The 24,609-nt window shown below is 40.9% G+C and overlaps 1 protein-coding gene across 2 annotated transcripts in view; it reads left to right on the plus strand.

Annotated features, from left to right (window-relative positions):
• mta1 (metastasis associated 1) overlaps positions 1 to 24,609 on the plus strand; it is a 64,873-nt gene that overhangs the window by 9,272 nt on the left and 30,992 nt on the right. For both annotated transcript variants that reach the window (XM_069193386.1, XM_015351232.2), the window contains exons 2-4: positions 11,921 to 11,988; positions 14,453 to 14,546; positions 24,387 to 24,513. In XM_069193386.1, the coding sequence (XP_069049487.1) occupies positions 11,921 to 11,988; positions 14,453 to 14,546; positions 24,387 to 24,513 (289 nt within the window). The remainder of the gene's footprint in view (positions 1 to 11,920; positions 11,989 to 14,452; positions 14,547 to 24,386; positions 24,514 to 24,609) is intronic.

The following is a 24,609-nucleotide window of genomic DNA, read 5'->3' on the forward strand; positions in this document are numbered from 1 at the left end:
GGTGCCTTTAGGAAATCCACTTGCTTGAACCATGTTTTTCTCAGAGGGGAGCTCGAAAAACCATATGGAGCTTGAGCTGGGTCAATTAACGCTTCCAATTACCTGTCGCTCAGATTTGATAAACGATGTTGGGTGTTTACTTGCAAATCGAATTGGATGGTTTGGATTGAAACGCATCATTTGGTGCCTTTTCTGCTTTTTTCAACTTTGTCAGGAATATTTTTTGTATGCACTAATCTGTTTTCTGCTGTAAGGGTCTGCTGCTGATACGGTACAATGATGCCTCTTGTTTACGTACCTAACATTGCCTCATAGAAAGTGAATCTCACACCACACCGTAGCACAGGATATGTGCTACATAGTCTTATCAAACTCGCGGCCTCCCTAGATAAGCAACATTAAAGTCTGCTTAAAAGCTCTTGGAAACTGCGTATCTTGGTGCTGCTACAAGATCGAAGTCTCGGAGGCATTTGCACGCCTCATAGCTGTAAAGCTCCAGAAGTGTGCAGTCCCCATCTCAAATGGTCAGTTTGGTTCATGGACTGTGCTCTGTTTCTGATGAGAAACAGCTGACTCAATAATGTGGAAGTAGTCATAGCACCAGAGCAAAATGGCCATGAGTGGTCTGTCCTGCCCATTTTCTAGAACATCCATTTTGTTCTAGTTATTCCCTTTTCACTGTTAGTACACGACAGGCCATGAAGTATCAAATGGCTGTAACTGAAAGACGTGTAGCACTCAATGCAGTAGATTGACTGACGTGACCTTGATTTAACAATTCACTCTTGAAGTCTTATAGTAATGTGAAGTCTTACATAAACTGTACTGTACAGTACTGATTGTTGTGTTGCCCAGATTGTGTACTACAGACAATGCTGGGGTGACGCAAATGTTTGCCTATATCGGGGGTCAGCAACCTTTGCAGAAACCAAAGAGATAGCTCATGCACTTGTTTTTACAGATTTGCCTGCCATTTATACTTTATATGTCAATAGTTGCCCTAGTTATATTTGATTAATACAATTTGACATTGAACTATAATCATATCTAAATAAATTAATATGCAAGTATTACAACTTAATATGCTTGCTCTTGCTTTCCCTTGCTGAGTTCTCCATTCTCAGGCTTACAGCAGAATTTGAAATTCACTGTTTTTGCCACTATAAGTCATCGTATTATTAAGCTCATCATTTTAAATCTTATACAAACATTTTCCTGATGAGTAATACAATGAAAATTTACCATGCAGTGTTCCAGTGAAATCCACAATAACCTCTATGAATCCCTTCTGTTTTCTGACCATAGCAGCACCATCAGAAAACATTTTCTCAATTACCTTTTTCTCAGAATGATTTAGCTATATCTTTTCCTGTAGTGGTGCCGTGCATGGGTTTTAGGCAGCGCAACTCTTCTCAAAATCCATCTGAGTCATAGTATCTCACAAGAATTGTGGATTGTGGATATAAACAACATATCACAGACTCAGACCACATAGTACAATTCTGATGTTGACTATCCATATTCATCTCACCAGAAGGACTGAAATAAGTAAACGTTTAACTTTCCTTACTTGGCAATTACCATTTTGTCCAAAATGTTCGACTTTATGCATAAGTTTGAAAAGTGTTATCAGTGGCAATGAAAGCAAGCTTTCCTGTGAAGACAATAGGCTAGCCCCACTAAAAATAATGCAGTAAGAAAGCCAAATGAATAGTTTTTTTTTTTACGCCAAAGAGCTTTCATTGGGTTGCGTGTTGTAGAGAATCACAGAACAGTCAAGCATAGTTTTTATTGTTTTTTGTGGCTTATTAGTCTTTTCTTGTACAAGCCTCTTTGATTTCACATGCCATTTAAAATCCCTTGCCGTAGGCTGTTGGCTCCTGGGCTATATGCATTACTTTTAAGACTTTACCTTTTTGTATGAAGGTGCAGCAATTAAAATATTGCATCTTGTGGACACCTCTGTCTTCTGTGCTGTAAACTATTTATGTATTCCTGTTCCTCATTATACCACCATCACCCGTTGTATCTAAAATTACTTGTAAACATCACTGTTCACCATATTTTTGTGGTAGATCTGTACGCTGATTTCAAAGCTGGGATGGGGCTGGTGGTTCTCTGGGATGTGATGTTCATTGAACGACAGTGGCTTGTTGGCGCAGATACTGTGGCAGGGTGTTTCATGGAAGTTGGATCATCGGATATTTTTTCATCTTTTCATTATGTCTTACGGAAATTGATCTTCCTGCTTCATGCGCATTGTAGAACATTGACTTCTTCTGTAATTATATTGTGGTGTCCAGAAAGGCATCCGTCGCCTTGAACTATGGGGTGTGGGTGTGTGAACGTGGCTCACTGTACCCCAAAGGGCTAATCCGCAGTGCCAGATGAAGCCTTTCCAGAAAATAGTGGATTCCATTCTACAGTACAGAAATCCTTTTTGCCCTCATGATCTTCGCATACAGAATTAGCTCTGAATCCTGATACATCTACTACAGACCACGATGAATAGTGTTCAAGAATGTAGATTGAATGTTGTATTTTTTTTTACATGAGAGATATTTGTACTCTATACCCACATGATTTGGAGTCATTGATCGATGCAAAGCTCAACGGTCTGGCAACAACTGAGAAAATGAGATCCTGGGGTGTGCTTCTCCGACATGCCCAACTGTAACTGCATTGGTTCCTTGACCCTTTCGAAGCCTCGCAGCTCCTGGCGGCACAGTTCACTCTGGTTGGTAGAGTGGCGCGTCTCTATCTGCTGCTGCTGCTGACTAGAGAGGCCAGGTCGGTCAGTCCCAGCCTGCCATTCACACTAGTGCAGTCTGGACCACACAGCTTGGCCCGCAGTCCCACCAGCCACCCTCCCCTGTGCATTCGACTTTTTGAACAAACAAATTCCATGTCCTGGTGTGGAGCGGTTTCATTCATCCCGAGAGCCGTTTAAAATGACTTTACAGCCTGGGCCGTGTTTGTTTTGCAGTGCGTAGATCCTGGCATTTCATTCCCCGGGATGGAAAACCAAAGAGAGGGAGTCTGGTTCCACACGTTTTTTTTTACCTGAAAATGTAAGGTCTTAAAATGTCAGAAATTTCAACAATGGAACTTTTTTTCCCATCTGAAGGTCCTGCTATAAAGTGTGATATAAATTTCTCTTGCAGTCCTTGATGGTTTTTATTTCATTCTGATTAACTGGGGTTAAGGTAACATTTGTCACCCGATATTATGGGGACAGCAGAAGAAATTTGAGGCTTCTGCCTTGCCTCTGACACCAGTTTTCAGTAGCGCAAGCACTGGTTATCACATTAATTGTTTAACTGTGTGTTCCTTTCATTTTTGGTAAACTGCACAGTAGTACCCTTTTGGTTCCTCTTGGATTCAAAACCACGTACAGGCCTGTGCCATAACATTTATCTCCCCCCCGTTCATGACGGCATACTGTAATTGTGGGGCTTTTCATGGTGAGTGATGATTGTCAGTTTTTCCACAAGACAGCGAGTTTGTGCCTTTTCCGTTAGCATTTCATACAGAATAAGTGCCTGTCCCTATTCACATACCATTTTCTCCCTATGGCTTTCATTTAAGGGGGGAAAACAGTCTGAATTAAACATAACACAGAATGATTGGCTTTATAGGAGTATTTTAGGCAAATTAACATCTTCATTAAATACGAACGTAGTGATTGCAGTGCCAGTGTAGTTTCGGGATTGCTGTAACAAATGGAAATATGCGTTATGGACCCAGAGTTTGAAACAAACAGCCTCAGGTATCAAAGTTCAGAACAACGGTCTTCAAGGTAATACTTCAGACAGATTTAGGCAGAAACTTTAGTATTAAATGTTGAATGGTGAACGAATGGCATATGGCCATTTAATTACCTGTACTGAACTGCTTTGCGCAGAAGAAAATGCTGCTTGAGAGACAGACTTCAACAGGAAGGTGGTTTCCCTGACCAGAAAGGGTACCTCGCTCTGTCATCTGAATTTTGTTTTTGTATGGTTTCAGAATTAAGGTACAAAATGGAATTAATAATGTGAATAGGTAGTGGGCTGTGTAGTGTTCCTTTTAACAAACCACATTTTTCTGTATATTACATTGTGAAACTGTAAAAGTCAAAATGTCTTTTTCCATAGCAGTTTCTTTGGATCTACAGTATGAATTTTTTTATCCCAGCCCAAAAGAGATGGTGTTTTTTTTTTGTTAGAAAGTAGGCCTTGACGTATTTAATGTTTTTGTGAAATATTTTCTTACTGTGAATTTATTTCTGCATAGTTCTGTTTCCTTGTTTCTGAAATATGTCAAAATTGACATCTGGACCTACGTGTCTCAAAGAGTCTCAGAGTCTAAGTGAATATTGATGTCATAGTGACTTTCACAAAGCTTCTGAAGGGAACCCATGTGTTTGGTCAATCAAGCAGTTGATAAGGTGAGTCCATACATAAGATGTATAGCCTCTGGGGGATGGGGGAAAGGTGGGACAATGGCACAATGGAGCACTGGGTTCCATTCTAGACCTTGGGTGCTGTCTGTGTGGAGTTTGCATGTTTTCCCTATGTTCAGTGCTCTGGGTGTACTGTTTTGTTTCTCACAGTCCAAAAAAATACTTGTCGATTAACTGGCTTCTAGGAAAATTGGCCCTGTTGTGGGTGTGTGTGTGTCTATGCGTCATTCGATTGACTGGTGTCCTATCCAGGGTGTACCCCTCCCATTGCGGTCCTCCACGACTCTGTATTGGAGGAAGTGTTTAGAAAATGGATGGATGGAAGGGATGGGGGAATGCAGGTCTTGCATTCAGTAGAGACTTGATTTCAAATGAGTCCGAGAGTTGTTACATTTTCCGATTTCTGTCATGTTAAGGGTCACGTTTTTCACCCAAGCACCAGGTAATTATAAAGCTGCTTACAACTTCTTTGGAAGTAATGCAACGTGTTTTTTTCCATCTTCAGTACTGACTTGAGTTTGAAGAAGCACAATAATGGAAAGACAATATGGAGAAGCAATAAAAATACTAAGCAACACTACAGTTTATAGTCAGAAGTGTAGAGTTCAGATCACGGGTTTAAATTGTATAATGCTCTAGTTAGGCTTCATTTAGAATATTGTATACATTGTTGGTCGACCACATTCTAGAAGATATTGCTGCTCTGAAATCAAAACACATTTCTGGTCTTATGGGGATATCCGACACTGACAGGCTGGAGGAACTCAACCAGTTTTAGTCTTGAGCAAGACTACACGGTGACCTAGTACAAGTATTCAAAATGCTCACATGCATTGACAGTCTAACTACCAAACGGGCTGAACTTTTCCTATGTCCTTCAGTAACGGGATTTGGTTTCTCAGTATTTCAGCCCAAGAGGTGGCATCCGCTGCCTGCGTGTTGAGGGCTGGGATTAGCTGCTCAGGGTCTTTCTCGACTTTCGGTGCAACGGTGACTTCTGCAACTTCCAGTCCCCCTTCAGGCTGATGTAGGCGTTAGTGAGAGATGTGCTTCTTCTCCCATGGGAGCCGGGTCCACTAAGCGACTGAGAAACTTGAGAAGAAGACGAGTCCCAACCTGCTCGAAGGATGTGCTGTTCGCCCATCCCCCCCCTTAGCACAGGCGCCATTGTTGCGACCGCAGAGGTGAGGGAAGCGGTTGGCAATGCCTGCGTGAGGGGGTGTAAAATTGAGAACCCAGAAGTCCTTCAGAGGTCATTTTGGCGCAAAGTGGAAAGCAGCTGAAGTCAGCCCCACGGGCCTTTGAGAATGAGGGCTCAACAGCGGTTGTCGCTCAGCAACTGCACGTCCGTGCGTCAGCCTGAGCTGGCTGTGGCTCGCTTGGCAGGACTTCCACAGGCAGTCAGTCTGCATGTGAAATGTGGGTCGTCTTAGTGAGTTCTTCATTAACGCAGTTTATTTAATTGAGTGGATAATTGCAAACTGCGAGAAAGCAGTACATCTAATATATAGGTTTATTCCATGCTGGAAAAAAAGAAGAAAGAGAATACAACGTTTCGGCCGTGGAGCCTTCTTCAGGTGTGAGAGAGACAGGGCAGTAGGCAAAGGTCGTTGTGTTCTCTTCTTTTTTTCAGCATGGAATAAACCTATTACTTGTTCCTTTGCAGCTTACGCATGCTGACGCAGCTACCCACCTGAACTACATCTAATATATATGTGTGTTTATATGACCACACCGCGGTATTGGGTGGTACGATGGAGGTCATTATATACAGTATATATATATTTTTTTTTTCATCCCTAGGATACACACAGCACATTACGTACAGGAGGGTGCCCGTTCATTGAAATGTAGGCCCTACCTGGGTGACACACAGCAGACCCAATATAAAGCCCAACAGGTGGAACAGAGACAACTTGCTTCACTAATTTGAATTAAAGAGATTCATTAGATAATGCTTAGTGATCGGAGTTCAGTGGTGCAGCAAAATAATTTGATAATTATAATTTGGCCTTTTCACATCAAAGAAGGCCCCTTTTCTACCTTTTCAAGTGTTTATGTGCACTGTATTATGAATGCCTGTCCATTGTTTAACTTTTAACAGGACTTGAAAGCTCTTGAAAATGTGCAGTATAGCTACATATGTTCAAAATCATGCATATGATTTTGTTTGAATACCAAATGGTCCCGGTGTTTTTATAACGGTGATATTAAACTTTTCGAACAATAATGTTCCTGAATTGTTCTTTTTTTATGCTTTTAAATCGGTGATCCTCTGAACAGATTCTTTACATTGTTGGTTTTAAGTCCAGAGATGGCAGTGAATCTTATTTTCTCATCTAAGTTGATGCTTTTCAGCTCGAACAGGCTGCAGTATCTTATATGATTTGTACAAAGGATTTGGTGATTCCATGTACTGCTCAGACCCAGTTCAGTGCTGCCACTCTGACTTAACTAATGAGCTTTCGGTCCAATTCCCAGAGGTTCTTTATTTTTCTCCACACCTTTTCCCAAAATGATCTAATGGTTGTTAAACCAATGTCCTATGTCATAGTAGAAATTAGCCTGGAAATCTGTTGTATGGTTTCTATAAAATTTAACAATTTGCATTTTGTGTACAGAGTTTTAATATCTTTTCATCTTTGCATAGGTATGCATTTGACAGTGATGCATTTGGAGTAGACATTGGCGATTGTGGTGACTCCTGAAATGGGTAACCCTTTGGGTACCTTCAGTTTGTGAGGTTAATCTTTTTTTTTTGCACTGATATGTCATTATTGATGCTCATTAAGGTTTTGGCAGTCTTAAATATCATTGTAACAAAAAGGCACAATGTCCAATGCAAGGTTATATTCTTTTCTCCCCACACCCTGTGTTTTGACCTCTGTCGCAATGCTGTTTGCAAATGCTGTTTTAAACCTCTTGCAAAAATCCAAAGCTTTGGGTTCTGGAATGTTTTGCTTTGTGTTGGTATACCTCATCATCTATACAAAAATACAAAAAAAACTAAATCTTTTGTGTACCTGGCTTTCCACTCCTCCACTTGAGTATTTTGGCCTAAGCTTGGTCAGTATAATAAAAAGAGAGAAACAAAATCTGAGACTGATCCCTAAAGTTCGTACAGCAACTCTTAAAACTATTAACCCCTTGTATTGTAACTTGCCAGAACTGTGTCCTTTCCTATAGGTAAAGTGCTTTGGGATCATTGTGATAAGTAGCACAATCTAAAAGCAAGTTATCGTGCCTTTAGAGTCTTAGTTGATACCAGGCTGGTTTTATTTCTGGTCAAGTTCTGATACTTCAGGCTGATGTGTGAGATCACAGTTCAAAGGGAAATTTTTCTTTCAAACTTGAGGTCATCCACCTGAGTATCAAAATACTCCCTTTCTGACCTGGTTGTTGAAGAAGGAGTCAGTATTAATGGTGGTCTTCAGTTCTGTGTGTACTTTAGACTGCTTTTCTGTTAGGTTCCTGGGAATGACATGAAGTAGAAACTCTAAAGGTCTACTTTGACCTGCGTGTGACAGGTGAGATTCATAGCACTTGAAGAGTAAACATGTGAAGTTAAACTTCTATTTTATGGAAAAGAACCGACCAATAATGCAAACTATTGAAGTTTTGGAACCACATGAATTCATAGCTGTCATATTTAACCCATTTATAATGACTGAACAGATTTTCCGTTTAATTTGTAGTATTGTGAGCTGCTGTTAATACCCATGAAAGCATAGGTGTATTTTGCTGCTTTAGTTCTTACAGTCAGTATTTTACTTGTGCTTGATTAGCTGTGGGAATAGAAGCCTCAGTGCAGTCTGGCAGCCCAGCTGAGCCTGTGGAAAGGAGATTGTACAGGGACTGTGAAGTGAGTTGGATCATTCAACCGAATGTGTGGTGACAACTGTACGCTGTGAGGCAGTGAAGTTTGGAACACATTGAAATGGGACCGTAGGGAAGTCCAGAGGGCCCTCTTGTTACTGGCATTCACCAGATAGTCGACTACAGCAGCATGCTCCATGCCTTCTGGTCAGTAATGGAGATGGTGCCCTCTGGTGTGATCTGGTCCTTGTCCTTGGGGTACATGTTTTCATAGTTGTACGCTTTAGTGACGGGAATGGTAAAGTCAGTTGGTTTACTATGACCATTACACAAACAAAGGTGTGTGTTTAGCAGCCCAGTTCTGTCGGAGACTGAAATCCACTGGTACTGACCAGGAGGCACTGGACATGGACTGGCAGTACTGAGGCCACGGGGTGGCGAATCCGTGCGTTCCAGGCCCCTGAGGACTGGGTAAGACCAGAGAGCAGAGTGAGGAGGGGTCATCCAGACAAAACCTGATTGGAGCTAAGCATCTGAACCTTGCTAGAGAGAGCCTTGTGTGTGCATTTTTAGAATAGGGAGATGTGCTCCCATTTATATTGTGGCATCTGGGTTAGCAGAAAGCGAGACTTAACTGAAGGTTGTTTTCATTTATTTTAGAAGACAGCACATCTCTTATTTAGACCTCTGTAGATAGGAGTTAGGAGTTGAATACTTGGTAGCAGTCTGGGGTGTTCTAGGTGATTAGAATGTTAGGCCTCTGAAATGCCTTGTCTGTATGGACTGTAAATACAGTTCCTTAAGTGTTGTATGTTTTTGTTGTGTGTAGTGTTTAACCAAATGTTTGTTTAACCGAGTGTGTCTGGATTATTACCCTTTTCACCAAAGTTATGCCAGAGAACAAAGAATTCACGTGCTGCCAATTGTACCAACTGCTTGGGTATATTCTGCAGAAATCGCATACAAGTTGGGGGTTATGAAAAATGATTTACTTATTGACTAAACCACTAATATTTACCATTTTAATTTGTAACAATACAATGGAGTAAATGAGTTTGTCCGTGTCCTGTAGGTAGAGTTTTAGTGGCAGCAGCTCTGCATGTGGGAACTGAATTGTGATCCATTTACTTTTCTGAAATATTTAATAGCTTGGCTCTGCCAAGAGTGCAGCACTGTGATTAGCATAACTGCCTTACAGCACTGGGGCCCTGGGTTCAATTTCCGGGATACTACCTGAGTCTAGTTTGTGTGTTCTCCCCGTGTCTCCCACAGTCCCAAGACATACTATTATTCATAATATTGGCTTCTTGGAAGATTGGCCCTGGTGTGAGTGTTTGTGTCTGTATGTGTCCTTTTAACGGATTGGTATCCTGTCTAGGGTATATCTTGCCTTGTGCCCATTGCTTTCCTGGGAAGGCTCTGGCTCCGCCGTGACCCTGTATCGGATGAAGAGGTTTAGAAGCGAGATGGATGTTTCTGCAAGAAAGTGGATGTTTTAATCTTTTCCATCTTGCTTACCTACTATACCACTACTTTGCCGCAAACTGGCAGGGACAAAGATTACAAACATTTTTTACAAGAATTTATTTCAGTGACCTGATCTGTTCCCTGTGGACACCCTACTGTCACAGCAAACAGAGCCTGATCTTTCATCTGTGTGCTTAAAGTGAGTAATATGACATGCAAATTAAGTTTTGGCCAAATATAGAAGGTGAAGGGAAAATATTTGGTCGCATCAATATTTCAGTGAATCTTGTGAATTCCAAATTAGTTGTAATCGGCTTGTTTACATAACATTTAGTAGCCTCTCACTGTCAACATGCAGGTATAGGAGAAAACGTGTTGAATCAGGATGTGTGCGAGCTTATTTGTAACGTACTAAAAGGGTCACTAGTGATTGCAAGGCTAGAAGTGTCAGTTCTGGAAAATATTCATTCTTGAATCTGGGGAAAGGAAGTTCTGAAAACAGAATTGTGGAAATTCAAATTAAAAATATTACTGGACTGTCAAAAGGATAATTCTGAGGATTCTGGACTAGTTCATTACTTTGGAGGGTTTTTTTTTTAGATAAAATTGAGGCCGGTGTGTTGCATACGTACCTGTTCTGTCTTCATTACTAATGACAGAGCTCTTTAGCCAAGCACAGTGCACACAGATGGGGGGGAGTAGGAATACATCCTACTGAGAATTGTTTGACATCACAGTAGTTGGCAGGGAAAATATGGTACAATAAATAACTGCATAGTGATCATTCTTTCCTAGAAAGTCAGTGCTGTACATATTGAGGTGCACAGAACTGAGTCATAACTGAAGGAAGGGTAGTCTCTTGAACTACTTTTCCTCTCATTGGCCTAAATATTAGCACTTACTGCCAAATAGCTCACGAGACACAGCTTGAACATGACTTGGGAAGCATTTCATGAACATGTGGAATATTTGCAGTCCCATACCAATTGCAGTCCCATACCATTCAATTCTTCTAGCCAGATCATCATCTGAGGTCTCGGGTAGGGGTGTCTGTAACTGCAATTTGTTCCACAGGTTTTCACTAGGAATGAAACCTGGCCTTTGTTCTGATTTTGAAAGTCTCTCTGAAGCTCCTCAATACAAGTTCATATCCGTTCAATAGTCCCCATTATTTGTGCTTTATGTTTCATATTGTTAATTTTTTTTTTTATTCAGCCTAGGATAAATGGATATTTGTGGTTTCTTAAAACATCACCACAGTACAGAGTGCAGATTATTACAGTTATGCATCCGGGTAGTGTGTGTGTACTTCTGAAAACAGCTGCCCATCTTTCAGTTCCTTTCTGTCACAAGGTTTTGGACAAGCCTCTGGATTATTAACCTCCCCGCAAGTCAATATACCACAGGATAGATTCCGATATCCTTTAATGAAATGGATTGGATGACTGGAGCAATTGAATTGATTATTGAATGTGCTTCCATCAAAGGGTTTTGGCCTAACAGTTGAGCACAGTGCAAATTCCTGTGATCTATTTCAAAGGGAAACACAGCAGATGAGGTGCTAATTAAGTCATTTTATTTCTGTAAAGTGCGAATCTCAAACCATCTAAACATCTAAAGCTGATGGGTCTATTTGATTAGGTCATTTGAACGAGGAATTGTTACTGTCAACTGCAGTTCTCGGATAAAATTATAATACTGTTTGCAGAGTTTAGCCTTTTCAACCTTAGCGCTCCTGCGATGAAACAGAACAGCAGTTTTAGCGTTTCAGCTTTGCATCTTTTCTCACTGACATAAATTTAAGGAGGCATGCCTGCCATCTAACACCTGGTGTTGACATGTAAATAGAAGTCCGTGCAGCTGATGAAGATGAAATGGCTCAGACTGCTTGCAATTGGGAATCCTGTTTCTGTCTTCGGACACAGTAATGGTGACATCGGAGTACTGAAGAGTCCTCAGACTGCCCATCCTGGTGCAGAGCTTTGCTGTGAGCAATTGCAAATGACCGTCTGCTGTTTATTTTAACTGTTCTCTGGGGAAACTGACCACTTCCTAGACCCTTCTTTGTGCTTGGAATCCTTTAGAGGTCTTGGCAACTTTATGTGGATGTCCTAAATAAAACTTTTAAATACATTTAAAAGACAGATTTCCTCCCTCCCTCTTGTCTGATGTAGTTTTTTATATTTTTTTTAGATTACGTCTACTTTGAAAATTCATCGAGTAACCCCCTTTTGATAAGAAGGATAGAGGAACTTAACAAGGTAGGTGACTTATACCAGATTTCCTTCCTTCACAGACTCCTACAGTGTGTATATCCTGTCCAGAGCCTGGTGTTTTACATTGGAAAGGATAAAGGATTAATTGAAATTGAGAGTTATTACGTGATGAAAATACAGAATGCCATCCACTCTACTTGGACAGAAACCCAAGCCACACCAGTGTCCTGGATCCTACCTCCCTGGGCAGATAAATAATTCAGGTTTACAGTAGGACACACCCTCTGCCTCCTGAAAAGGAGCATCTGCTCAGACTCACCATTTTCCTTTCTGCACATTTTGACCTAGTTTGTATTTTTCTGGGCCTTGCTTAACACGTGCAGTACTTCTGTGCATCCTGAAGCCACTGTGCAAGCCACGCAGCCATGTAACTCTAGCTGTTTAACTTGCTTCAGGATCTAAAGATGACGGCTGTGCCAATACAGGTGAGGCAAGAAGGCACAGTCTCAATGATCATTCTTGATCACTGGTGGCACGTTTGCCGAGACATGAAACGGTGTCAAAACATAACTCACTGCATTGGCTTTTTAGATTTGGACGTCTCTTTTCCAATGCGCTGTAACTACCACCCGGTATTTGGACTAAAACTTCAACCTGTTCTCTAGGGTAGTGGCTCTCAACCCTCTGCACCTCATGGGCCACTTAGTGTCAAATAGCAGTAGTCAAAACCCACACATGTGATTGATGACTTTCAATAATATGCACATTTCTATCTATGTATCATATACAGTATATATACTATGTATAATATATACTGTATTAGAATTAATTATGGAAAATAAGCGTAATGGATGGATGGTACAAATTTTAATTCTGAAATATGCACAATTTATGAATACAAAAATATGCAGAGACAAATGAGCCTTAATATCTTAATATGTTCTCATACAATTTATGGACTGTGGAATATTGTTCTTAATATCCTGTGATACTTTCTTCAGTTCCTCCACATTGTTTGGTTGCCTTTTGGCTTCCTCAGCATCTGTGTAAACCAGTATGGCTTTCATATTTGTATCAGGACTTGCTGCAGACCTCAACATCCGTAAATAGTGTATAGCTCAGACTAGGTTTGTCACCACAGTGTCTGTATGGGGTCATGGTCAAGTTGAAAGCCCAACGAGACACGTTCACGTGGGATCAGATTCTGCGTCTACCTTTTGGCAGTCAGGGTGGCTCCAGTTTCATGCTCCTGGCTGTCATTAAACCCTGCACTTGTAATAATCTTCTTCCGTGCTATACTGTAGCTGGTTTGCAGACTATAAGTCTGCTCTCCAGTCTGCCTATGAAGGATCTGTTGTTGATTATTGCCAGTTCAGTCTTGGACCTGGCAGTTAAAAGTGTTTTTTTTTCTAGATTTCTTCATTTCACTGTCTCATTTCTGTTGCCCATTTTATTTGGAATAGGTTTCTAAGCTGCTTCATGCCCATTGAGCTTATTCTGCATTAATGTGCATTTTACTGTTCCTCAGTAGCAAGCAAGATCATGGTAATGTTAGAGCCCTTTCATTGCCTGTAACAACCGGGAGTTTCAGCGTAAATCCCGTGTTTTGTGGTGAAACACAAAGTCAGGCACTGCTCTGTTGATAGGAGACACTGTGAATTCCTCTGTTGTTTGAATAGTTCTTCCCAAGAACCATCACGTTTTCCCACAATCGTTCCTTCTATCCATTATTGGAAAGCTGTTTCATCCTGGTAAAAATCAGATCATCCCACTAATGTAAGGCCGAGCACGCCATTTCACCACAGGGCACATACATAGACAGGGACACCAGTTTGCCTTTGGAAGTCCAGATCCGGGAAGAACATGTATGCCCCGAATAGAACATCAGGAATTGAATTCCGGAACCAGGAACTTTGAGGCAACAGTGTTGATACCCACCCACGGAAAAAGTAAAAATGTGATTAATTCTTCAAAGATCCCAAATGCGATTTGGTACAGGTAGAGAAGATGTCCAAGAACTGAAATGGAGTTCTAAAAACAGATCAGCAAGACTTGTATATGTGTGAGTTGAGATATTTTCTATTAAAACTTTTAAAAACATCTTTAGTAGGAGTAATACTATGGTGGGCTAAAGTAGGTGAGCAGGGTTCTAAGTAAAATGGTTGTTTACGTTTTGTTTTGGCTGGAGGCATACCTAACAAAAGCTTTAGGCAAACTAGCTGTCGCATCTTTCCTTTCCTCTATCTGTCTGTGGGTTTCACTGTTGTCCAAGCCTGTGGCCCTTTGCCTCATGTCCTGTGACTGGTTGAGAAGCTGTGGTCTAGAGTGCTGGTGAAACAAACCGAGAAAAGTATTTTTCAGCGGTAGAGAGAATATCGGGTACGCATCACTGGAAGCAGCATCCACTGGAAAAAGGAATCAAGGGGATCGCTTCTAGACTGTAAATGCGTGTGTTTTTTTTGTTCATCTTAAACACCGTAATCCTTACGATTTTGAGTCCTTCTTTCAGACCGCAAACGGCAATGTCGAAGCCAAGGTGGTGTGCTTCTACAGAAGGCGGGACATCTCCAGCACCCTCATCGCACTGGCCGACAAACATGCAAGTAAGTGACGATTCCGCAAGGGGCTGGGATTCCCCTCCATGTGCTCTTCCTTATTTCTGAACGAGCTGGGTTTGAGCCTGTGTACGTGGATGAAGGGACCCAGCCTCATAAAATCTTAGTGATTTGAAGTCCCTGTCAAGGCTAATTAGGCCGATGCTGGGTCATTGTGTTTGACAGTGCTCCTCTTGTCTTCTTGCATTAAACGTTACCCTGAGGTCAAGTGTCAACTTTCTTTCAGTCTCGTAAAAGTGCACAAAGGTTTAAATGTTGACAAAGGACAGAAAGAGGTATTTGGATCATCTCCCCCAGTCATGTCCTAGTGATCTGGGGTACCTCATTCGTCGTGCCAGTGCAGCCAGAGTGCCCTGTCTCAAAAGGCCTCTGCAGCTTTCTCAAGCAATCTCAAGTGTGCTTCTCCTCTGTACTGAGAGCATTGGGTTTAGCTCCTTTTTGTAAGTGTGGCTGTTGTGGATCATTGCAAAATTTAGACACTTGGATCTGAGAAGAATTTTCTAGTCAGGTCTGAAGGGCTTTCATATAACCAAGGTGTAAACACCTGTACATTGTAAAACATTGTGCCGCTTTATGTAAAGATGAACAAATGCTCATATGTTCTCAGATATTTGAAAGTTAAGGACTTGTTTTAGGCAGACTACTCTAATAATTTAGAACAGATTTTAAGAGACCTGATCACGTGATGTTTGGATCTAAAATCTGATATCGTAAAGCAGCTTGTGAACACATTTAGAAAACTGATCTGTGAGACTTCAGTTTTTTTTTTTACAATCTGTAGCAGTCTTTCCTTTCATCCTTCTGTTAGTGTGTTTCACAGTTGTCCCAGCCTGTGGACCTTTGCTTCATGTCCTGTAAGGTGGAATGTAAAAATTGCCTCTGGGATCTTCAGTGCAGCAGGTGAAAAGCCTTGTTTAGACCATTCAGATCGTCATTGCCCATCTGCAGTGTTTGCCAGCAGGGGTGGTCCTAGGTCAGCGGAATTTGCCCTCCGGTCCAGTGGTAAGACTTGGGCCGTACTCTCAGCTACCACTTCCTGTTCCTGTGAGGTGACGGTGACGTGGAGCATTCCACTCTGAGCTGGAGCACTCTCCCCTGGACAGGAAGGAAATATAGGGTGTGTGAGGCGCAAAGCGGATACCTTAAACAAGGCCTGCTGTCCTGTCCCCTAGGTGAAGCGTCATTTTAGCGATAAAACCCCGTGACATTCGTGAATTGACAGAATATTCTAGTTAAAATAAACGCAGGTTGGGCCATAAAGAGTTAAATTTGGGATTCAAAGCCACTGCCTGCCAACTTAAACTGAGCTGCTTCTGTGTTTTTGTTTCTTTTTTCAAAATGTTACAAAGAACACATTGCACAAACAATGACACACCACAAGAGTATCGACCGTCTCCTGTTTCTGTTGGGTAAAGTCTGCCAAGGTTAATATATGGGGAACTGGCATTATTACAAGCCTTGACTGTTTGGTGGCCTGGAGAGAAGGCTTATAATTCGATGATGAAGTGTTTGGGTGCACTTGAAAAGAGTAGTAAAGGCTCCAAAGACGCCTACATAACATTTGAAATGACCGTTCTCCAAGTGAGAGCATCGGGAATTAGAAAAATGGTGGCTGGTGAAGCCCGGTAGAGGGGAATTTTAATTTTGATGAGGCTCCCTCCCCCCCTCCTCCCTGCGCTGGCTCGGGAAGAGGGAAGGGAGAGACAGACGCCGCTCCCTGCAGCAGCTGGCTGTGCCTGGGGTTCCCCACCCGCACCCAGGCCCAGCCAGGCTGCATGGTGGTGACAGGAGTCTAGTGCAATGCGCTGTGGTTGCTGGCTTAGCATCCCGAGGGGCACTGAAGCAACCACTCCTTCTTAAATGCATTTTTTTATAGGCTGCTGTAAAAGTTTTAAATCCTACGTTTAGAGATTGGGAGTGGCTCTTGTTTTTGTAGCTAAATGTACAACAGCATAGAACAAGAATTCTATGCAAATATTAGAAAGGTGTGATGGGCGTTTTGTAACTAAGTGTCGGCCCCTCATGGCACCAGCCATGCATCTCTCCCGCCTGCTGCAGACGGCTTGGAAACAGGTCTTTGTGATTTAACACTTTGCAGTGTTAAGATATTAGTTTTAGTTCACAGGGCAGGCCATGTCTAAACCAGGTTTTTGAGGCAGTGTTAGCTGGCATGGTTTTTTCCTTCTGTCAAATGGCTTGTCATTGGAGATATGACATTTACATTTTTTAAAGAGTTAGATCCCATTCCCATTCATTCAGCTGTTACCAAGATGTCGCAGCTAAAATCCTGAAAAATCTACATTTTCACATTTTAACAAATAGTACTACTGCATGCTTATTGTTAATAATAGTATTATTATTACGTCTACCCGATTCTTACTTTCCAGTTGTTTTAAAACAAGACAGAAGTACCATACCACTGAGACACATGGGCCTGCTCCCAAATTAAGGATCAGTAGACTATTGTAACCAGAGATCAATGCAATTGATTTAAATTGTGTATTGATCTTAGTGGGCTTCCTTTTTCAGTATGTTTTACAATTGCTCTGTAGGCCTAATACTTGTAAAGCAGTGTGGAGCAGCATGTAAGATTCTGGCATTATAGCTTGAAGATTGTGGGCTCAAATCCCATGCGACACAATGGGATTCACCCAGAATTGTTCCAGTAAAAACTACCCAGGTATGGACATGGGTGTAAATAAAAATAACTTTGGATAATGGCATCAGAAATGATTAGAAGTTATTAGTCAGGGTAACTAATGTTAATTTTTATATAAGTTGCCCTGATAAGGGTGTCTGCTAAGCAAATAAACATAATCCAGTCAGAGTCTAGAATCTGATGTAGGAGGAATGTCTGCAGCAGTGTGGTTTCGTAAAGAGAAACTCTCTGTCCTTCTCTTTCATTTTACTTGTTTGATATTTACATCCAGACTGCAATCTTCAGCCTGGTGGTGCTAGCTTACAGTTAGGACAGCGATGGCTTTATTAAATAAAACTAAAAGTGTTCGTTGTTAGAGCATAGTTGTAGTTTCTAAGAACAAGGCATTCTGTTCTGTGTGTGTTTGCAAGGCCTGATAGCTCATTGACTATATTTGGCAGACAGTGAGAGTACAATTAAAGTGAAAGAAACATCCCGTCTAAGAAGCAGTTCCAAGCAAAGGAGTTAAGGGCTAATCATGCTACTGTATATACGCCGCAGGCTTGCATTAATGTTAGTGAGAGATGTCCTCCAATCACGTGTAAGTACAGTGGAGCTTTCAGTGATTCGGAAGATGAATGCTCCTGGTCAAGTGGGCGTCTGAGGAGCATGTGTGCAGGTTATTTATATTCCAGTGCTGTCCTGGACTCTTTCTTGGAAATTTGAGACTTAAGAAGAATTTACATACAATAATTTAAATTTGCATGAATTTTATAAAATCTACACATAACCAGAATGGCTTACCTAATAAGGTACCTTAAGTTTTGTACAGTAGATTACTAGTTTGATTTTAATAAGACAGCAATCAGATGCATTGCCTTATAGCAAATAGTATAAACTGTTGTGAACAGATTAAATTGTTTATACCTTCCAAAACATGCATGACACCATAAGAGTTGCGTGGCCTGTAGCTATAGTTTTAGTACATTCAAGGTTATTTCTGAATAAAAGCTTGTGTTCTTGAAACATAACATTTCAATATTAAGAAGAAACATTTTCATGAACTCGTTCATGGTTACTGCCATAAACGTATGAACAGTACATAAATTAATTTGTACTCCAGAGTCTTGGCTCCTTGCTTGCTCTAAGCGCTGTGCCTGTTTGCCAAACTGGGAGTAGTTGGACGCCACAATCCTTCATTGATGGCAAGCATGTACTGTGTGCAGAGCTACATTTAACTGAGCTGAAGATTGTTGACCACAACTTTCAATTCAGCTGTGCGAAAAACTGGGATCATGAGACGAATCTAGCCCGTGAGTGAGCCTCTCCGTGCTGCCTGCCCTGGAACCTACAGTACCACCCAGCATCTGCATCGCACCACGCTCATTCTTTTTTCTGTTATGTATGAACACTCCCTGTTCCGTGTCAGCTGTGTGGGGAATGACTGGCTGGAGACGACTCTACAGACTCCCTGGTGGTTTTGTTGCCAGTTTCATTACGGTGCGGCAGGATAAGCACGGAGGCAGGGATGGAAAGTGCATGCTGGACCAGAGGAGAGATTCATGTTTGTTCTGGATGATTCTGGTGTTTATTGTTGTTTCTTTCACTTCACCAATGTTATTTACATTTATTTAAAAGCCAATGCATTAGTACTTAAATTATCATATAAGGGAGCATTACTTGTATCTTTTAACTATACATACAGTTCTACATACTAATGCACTGCTATAGGGGTGGATTTGGTTATATGAGAATTTGGCTATTCATAGTGGTTCTCTGCACCAAACCCACACAGGTCGAGACCCTACTGTACTCATTTCACTACTACTGTCATCCCTTTGTTCAGCTGTATGAAGCACACTTTATTTTTACCCTTTTTAGTTTTAAACCCTCCAAAATATGTCTACTAGATTATAAACCCGAAAACAAATAGAAACGTTTGCTGCAGAAATTCTGAAAGGTCCAGGCTCAATACAAAGTAGAGAGTATTTGTCTCTAGTACTAACATGGTTGTTGCAACAAGGATTCTTCTACTAGGAGTCTTGTCTTGTCTTTACAAAGCATTACCTATATTCCCTAAACTGTAAAAAAGCGTCGTCAGGTGAAAGCAATAGTGGTTTTACAGAAGAGTCTGCACTCAGCATATGAGGTTTATAAAACTCTTCATTAGCCTTCATTTTAGTTTTAAATATTTTTATTATATGGCTGTTATTGATGTTTCTTGTGCCCCGGTTGCATTAAAAGCACACATTTGTTCATTACAAACTAATTTATAATCCATTGATGCAATTTTAATAGAATTAATTTACATTTGATTTATAGATTCACTGGATTAGCACAAAAGACCAACTTGGATCCACAGAAAATTACTCTACAAATATGCAGTTGATTTCCTGTTCTTTAGTCCATGGTTTTCTTTCTGCAGATTTATGCTCTTGTGTTAATCCTAAAAATGAAGTCAAGCATCACATTTCATGGATCGTGCTTTTAGTGTCTGAAACTTTAAATGGACCAGCTGTAGTCTTTGGCCCTCAAGCATAATGTTGGTTCTCCATGGTAGAAATGAGGCTCTTCCCTGAAGCAGGAGCATCTGATTTCTGGTTCATGTATTAATGGGCAATGTTTGCCTCAGCCCAGGAGAGGGGAGGGAACCTGGCTGCTTCTTCAAGAAACTTCTCGGTATGGAGCACTTTCTTCTAGCCTGACAACGCCAAGGAAAAGGGGAGATGCTGGGCTTCCGGTGAAGGATTCTAACCGATAAGGCACTGGCCTCTGCCAAGCGTTTTCATCAATAATTAATAATTAGTTCAGACAGGTGAGATGGAAAGGCAATTTGTTAAGTGTATGGGCTGTATCTGATGCCAGGCAGCCCTGTCAGGTAATGAGAAATGAGGCCGGGTTGAGGGTGATGGGCCTGCCCCTCTGTCTGGCTCCTGGTGCCTGATATTCAAGGGCATGTTTATTATTAAAGTGAGGCCAGCAGCACAGCATGGCCCAGCTCGGCTACTCGTCTCGGCTGAGCAACTTCCTGAAATCCTCATTTTGCAGCAGTGCTGTTCTTGGTTAGCAGATAACTAAAAGGCCTTCTAGAAGCTGAGGTTGCTTTTCATTTTTTTAAATTAGCTACCTTAAGATAAATACCCTTCTTAGATGTGTTTTTCGGGTGATTGTATTATTTCTCTCTATTTGACTTGAATGAGCATCTGTGTCCTTATAACTGGAAAGTAATTGTTCATTTGAAGCCCAGGCTAGAGAATAAAATGGTCGAATGCAAACCTGTTACTGTCCTTGCACAATCTGTGATGTCTAAAACCATAAGAAACTCAGGATTGAGTTTGTACAAATGAAGACTTGAATTGCTCCCTACAACTAGTAGAACTTAAATTGTTCTGGCTAAGGTTATATTGACGTGCCTTGTCTGACAGTACACTGAACACACCAGTGTGTTTTTTTCTGCCAGTGTGTTTGTAGGTGTTCTGTGCCTCTTGAAAGCAATAGCTGGAGAGCTGGAAGAAGAATTTGTTAAATTGGTCCAGTCAAGCCATAAAGCTGAAAGTTGCAGATTGCAGCCTTTTAGGACCAGGATTTGGTCACCCTTGGTTGAGCTTCTTTATGGTCAAGTCCTGTCACTTCTAGTATATGGACTTGTGTAGAGTTATAAAAAAGACATTCTTGAGACTTGTCTGAACACTGAATATTTTAGTTGACTTAAGATTTATGATGGTTGCAGCAAGAGTCTCAATTTGTGTTCAGTAAGAGGCTCAACACTGTATTCCCTGATGTGGGACGTTTCCTAACAGGTGTGAGAAACCACAAAGTTTTAGAAAAAAAACACTATCTTTTAAAAAAAGAGGTCAACAACATGACTGGACTACCTGTTTTGATACTTTATCAAGCCTTTCACTACACAAATTTATTTTATAAGAACTTTGTATTTGAAATAATATCCAAATCGATATCCTTTTTTGGGCAGGGATAAGATTGGAAGGTTTATGTGCTTATAAAAAGTGAAAGTTATTTTTCCTTCTTGCTTCACAGTTTTGTTGAGTGTCTTAAAACAGTTAAATTTGGTATCTTTGGATACATGTCAGCTTTCAGAATCCACATTACAAGTGCTATTTAAATGCATAACAATTATTTTCTGTCACATTCCAACATCTTTGAGATGCACATTGATTTGTGCAGCTGTTATTTTCACATCAGTGAGGGGAAGGCCTCTCCAAACTGGTAATTTTCACTAAGAAACTCTGCATGTGTCTATAGTGAGCTGTCTAGCTATTTTTTCTCTGAATTTTAGCAACAGATTGCCGATATACAAAGGTGATCAGATATTTCAAGATTCTTTTCATTTGCACTCGATTCGAGCCTTTTTAAGTCCCTTTCATTCCATTTGAAACGAGGATCTTATCTTAGATTGGTGTTGCAAAGAATACTGCAGCCCTTGCTAGTGGCTGGTGTCCGTGTGTGTAGTAATTTATCAGCGCTGACAGGGCGTTGTGTCTCAGGTCGTGGGCGATGAGAGGCCAGCTAGATTGATCTGCCCGAACCTCAGAGATTTCTTAATTGCCTTTGTTGAGCTTCTTAATGAAGCTGTAAGGCACCTAGAAAGAGGGAATTTTCTCTTCTCTTTTTGCCTGAATCCCCCTCCTCCATCCAGTTTTCTTTAATTCAGTAAGTGATTGTGGAAATTGATTTCCTTTCTTCTCATTCCGGATCAGCCCTGATGGCGAGCGAGGGCTGCCTTGTCTCGGTGATGCGGACAATGCTGCGGAGCTTTTTCACGTCCAGGAAAAGGGGTCTTTCTTTGTATCGCTAGCTAGAAAGGTTTTCACCTTCTCCCGAGTGCATTCCAACCCTTCCGAGCTTTTGCGTTTCTGGGGTGCTTCAGCAGAGCAGCTGCAGCTGTAGCTGTGGCTCTGCCAGGTCGTGGTTCTCCCCCATCCCCCCCTAACCCCCCTTGTGGGTCACGGCGGGCTTGCAGCAGCCCTGCTCAGTGGCGTGAGGGATCTTCCTCTCCCCGAGGATGTCCAGGAGCAGCGAGACACAACGGCGCCTCCTGATTTCATTGGTTCATCTGTGTGGGCCTTTTTTTTTTAATTTGCTCATAACAGTGTGTGCAAAGCTGGTGACTCATCAGTCTCTCTTAATAAAATAACCAGACGCATGCCCCAGTATATATTTAAAGAAATTGATTTGCAGTAGTCCCTCATTCCCCTCTGACCCAAGAGCTGCATTCTTTTATATTTTGTTGGCAATGACAAAAACCTGATGTCGGCAAACCTTTGTTAATGTCACAATAACAAAATGTTTATTTCTACAATTGTGTTGATGGTTGATACTGTAGATCGCCTCTATAACTTGCTGGCATCAAGTAATGTGAAATCCATATTGTATGGGAACAGCCTGCACAGATATTTGCTTTTAAGAGGGTTGTGTCAGTATACAAGAAAGGACATAAGAATGCTTACAAATGTGATCCACTAATTACTAATTGATCCAAGGATCTCATCCAGCATTTTGTTAAAAGGAGCCAAGTTATCATTTTCAAGAACAAGGCTAGGTAGCTTGTTCCATACTCCTACAGCTCTTTGGGTAAAGAAGTGCTTCCATTTAGTTTCCACTTGTGTCCATTGATTTACAGTATATTTGGCCTTTCGTTCTGAAAGAGCCCACTGGGATGATTTTATCAATGCGGTTTTGAGGATCTTGAATGCTTATACCGGTTTCCCTTACAGTCTTATCTTCAAGACCAAAAATGTTCAATTGTATAATTGATTTTTCTCTTGCTTTATAATAAAAGCCTTTTAGCAACTTCTGTGCAGTTATGTATCTAACAGCTAAAATTAGCTTATAGGCTCACAATGTAAACTGTTCTTATTGTGGACTGTACTTTTATCACCATTACACTGAATCCTACTGTGGTATCGTGAAGGCAATGTGTGAAGTTGAAGCTTTAAACTATTTTCACTTTTGGAGATGGTAATTTAAAGCCAATTCAGTTTTTAAAGTCCTGCCAACACATTCACAGCAGCCTCGATTGCTTTAAATAGTGTAGTAATCATTAGTGTTTGCTAGCATCGGTATTTCCTGGCAATTATAAAAGAGTAATTTGAGAGATTCAGGAATTTCATATATACGTTATGTAAGCATGGACAGCAGATAACTTGGAAAGTATGCAGAAGAGAAACGCCCCTAAATAGTGTTATATTTGAGATTATAGAAAAAAACATTTTAAACGGTGACATTTGTCTGTAACAGTGTGTTTTATGAAACAACGTACCAGTGCAGGATTATCTATATTTGGACAAACTACTACAAACTGCTTTCAAGAAATTTGTTTTTGGTAAACCCTAGCCTGCTATTTTAACAAATGTATACTGGACAATAATTCAGATGCATTTGGAAAAATGTCTGTCACTTGTATGTTTTGTTATTGTAAAAGTCACTGTTCTCTCAATACACACGTCCCACATTAGTTTATATGGTACATATCCCAAAACTTCCAACAAAAGATGGATTTGATTTCTATGCCAAACAGTACGAGACTGCCACAACAGAAAGAAAATCTTGGAAAGACGGGAAGTTTGAATTAATCCGCCCTGTTCTATGGGATGAATTACTAGATCACAAGAAGAACAAGATAATGAACACCTAAGGAATGAAGTAATAAATACTAAGAATTTATTTGTCTTTCAGATATTAAATATCTTTAGAACGGCTTTATCCAGTTCTGCTGATGGTGAATCACTTGAAGAGATATTTGGAAGAATAAAGTAATTTTAGAAATGACATATTAAAATAAACATAGTAATTTTAGATGTTTATGGCCCTAAATCAAACACTGGACCCTAGTGATTGTGGGTTTTTTGGGATGGAAGTTTTTTCTGTTTATCTTTACTACCAATGAGCCATTTTTAAAGAAATAGTAATTGTGATGTATTCAGAGGCTTTCGACTTTGTATGTGACCAAGTGACAACCTTATGGGAATTACAAACAACTTAAAAAAAACTGTTTATCTTGCAAAATATACATGAACAGATCTGTAGCAATCAGGCAAGGGCTTTAGAAACAAGAATCTTGTTTGCTGGGTCAAGGGGCCCAGTGTGACCCTTGCAGACATTTCTGTAGGGTTTTTTTTCATTCTTTGACTTCTCACGTGTTCTTTCTCGTCTGCTGTGTTTCACCCCAGGGGAGATGGAGGAGGAGATGGAGAACTCAGAAATGGTGGACCTTCCTGAGAAACAGAAACACCAGCTGAGACACAGGGAACTCTTCCTCTCACGGCAGCTTGAGTCCCTGCCGGCCACACACATCAGGTAAGGCTCCTGGCCTCATGTTAAAAATACTGTGCATGGCCCCCTGTTTCTCTTCCGTCGCATTGTGAAGAGTGTCTGTTTCCTTTCCTGCTGTAT

This window comes from Lepisosteus oculatus, chromosome 8 (assembly GCF_040954835.1).
Source record: "Lepisosteus oculatus isolate fLepOcu1 chromosome 8, fLepOcu1.hap2, whole genome shotgun sequence".
In the NCBI taxonomy this organism is placed as follows: domain Eukaryota; kingdom Metazoa; phylum Chordata; class Actinopteri; order Semionotiformes; family Lepisosteidae; genus Lepisosteus; species Lepisosteus oculatus.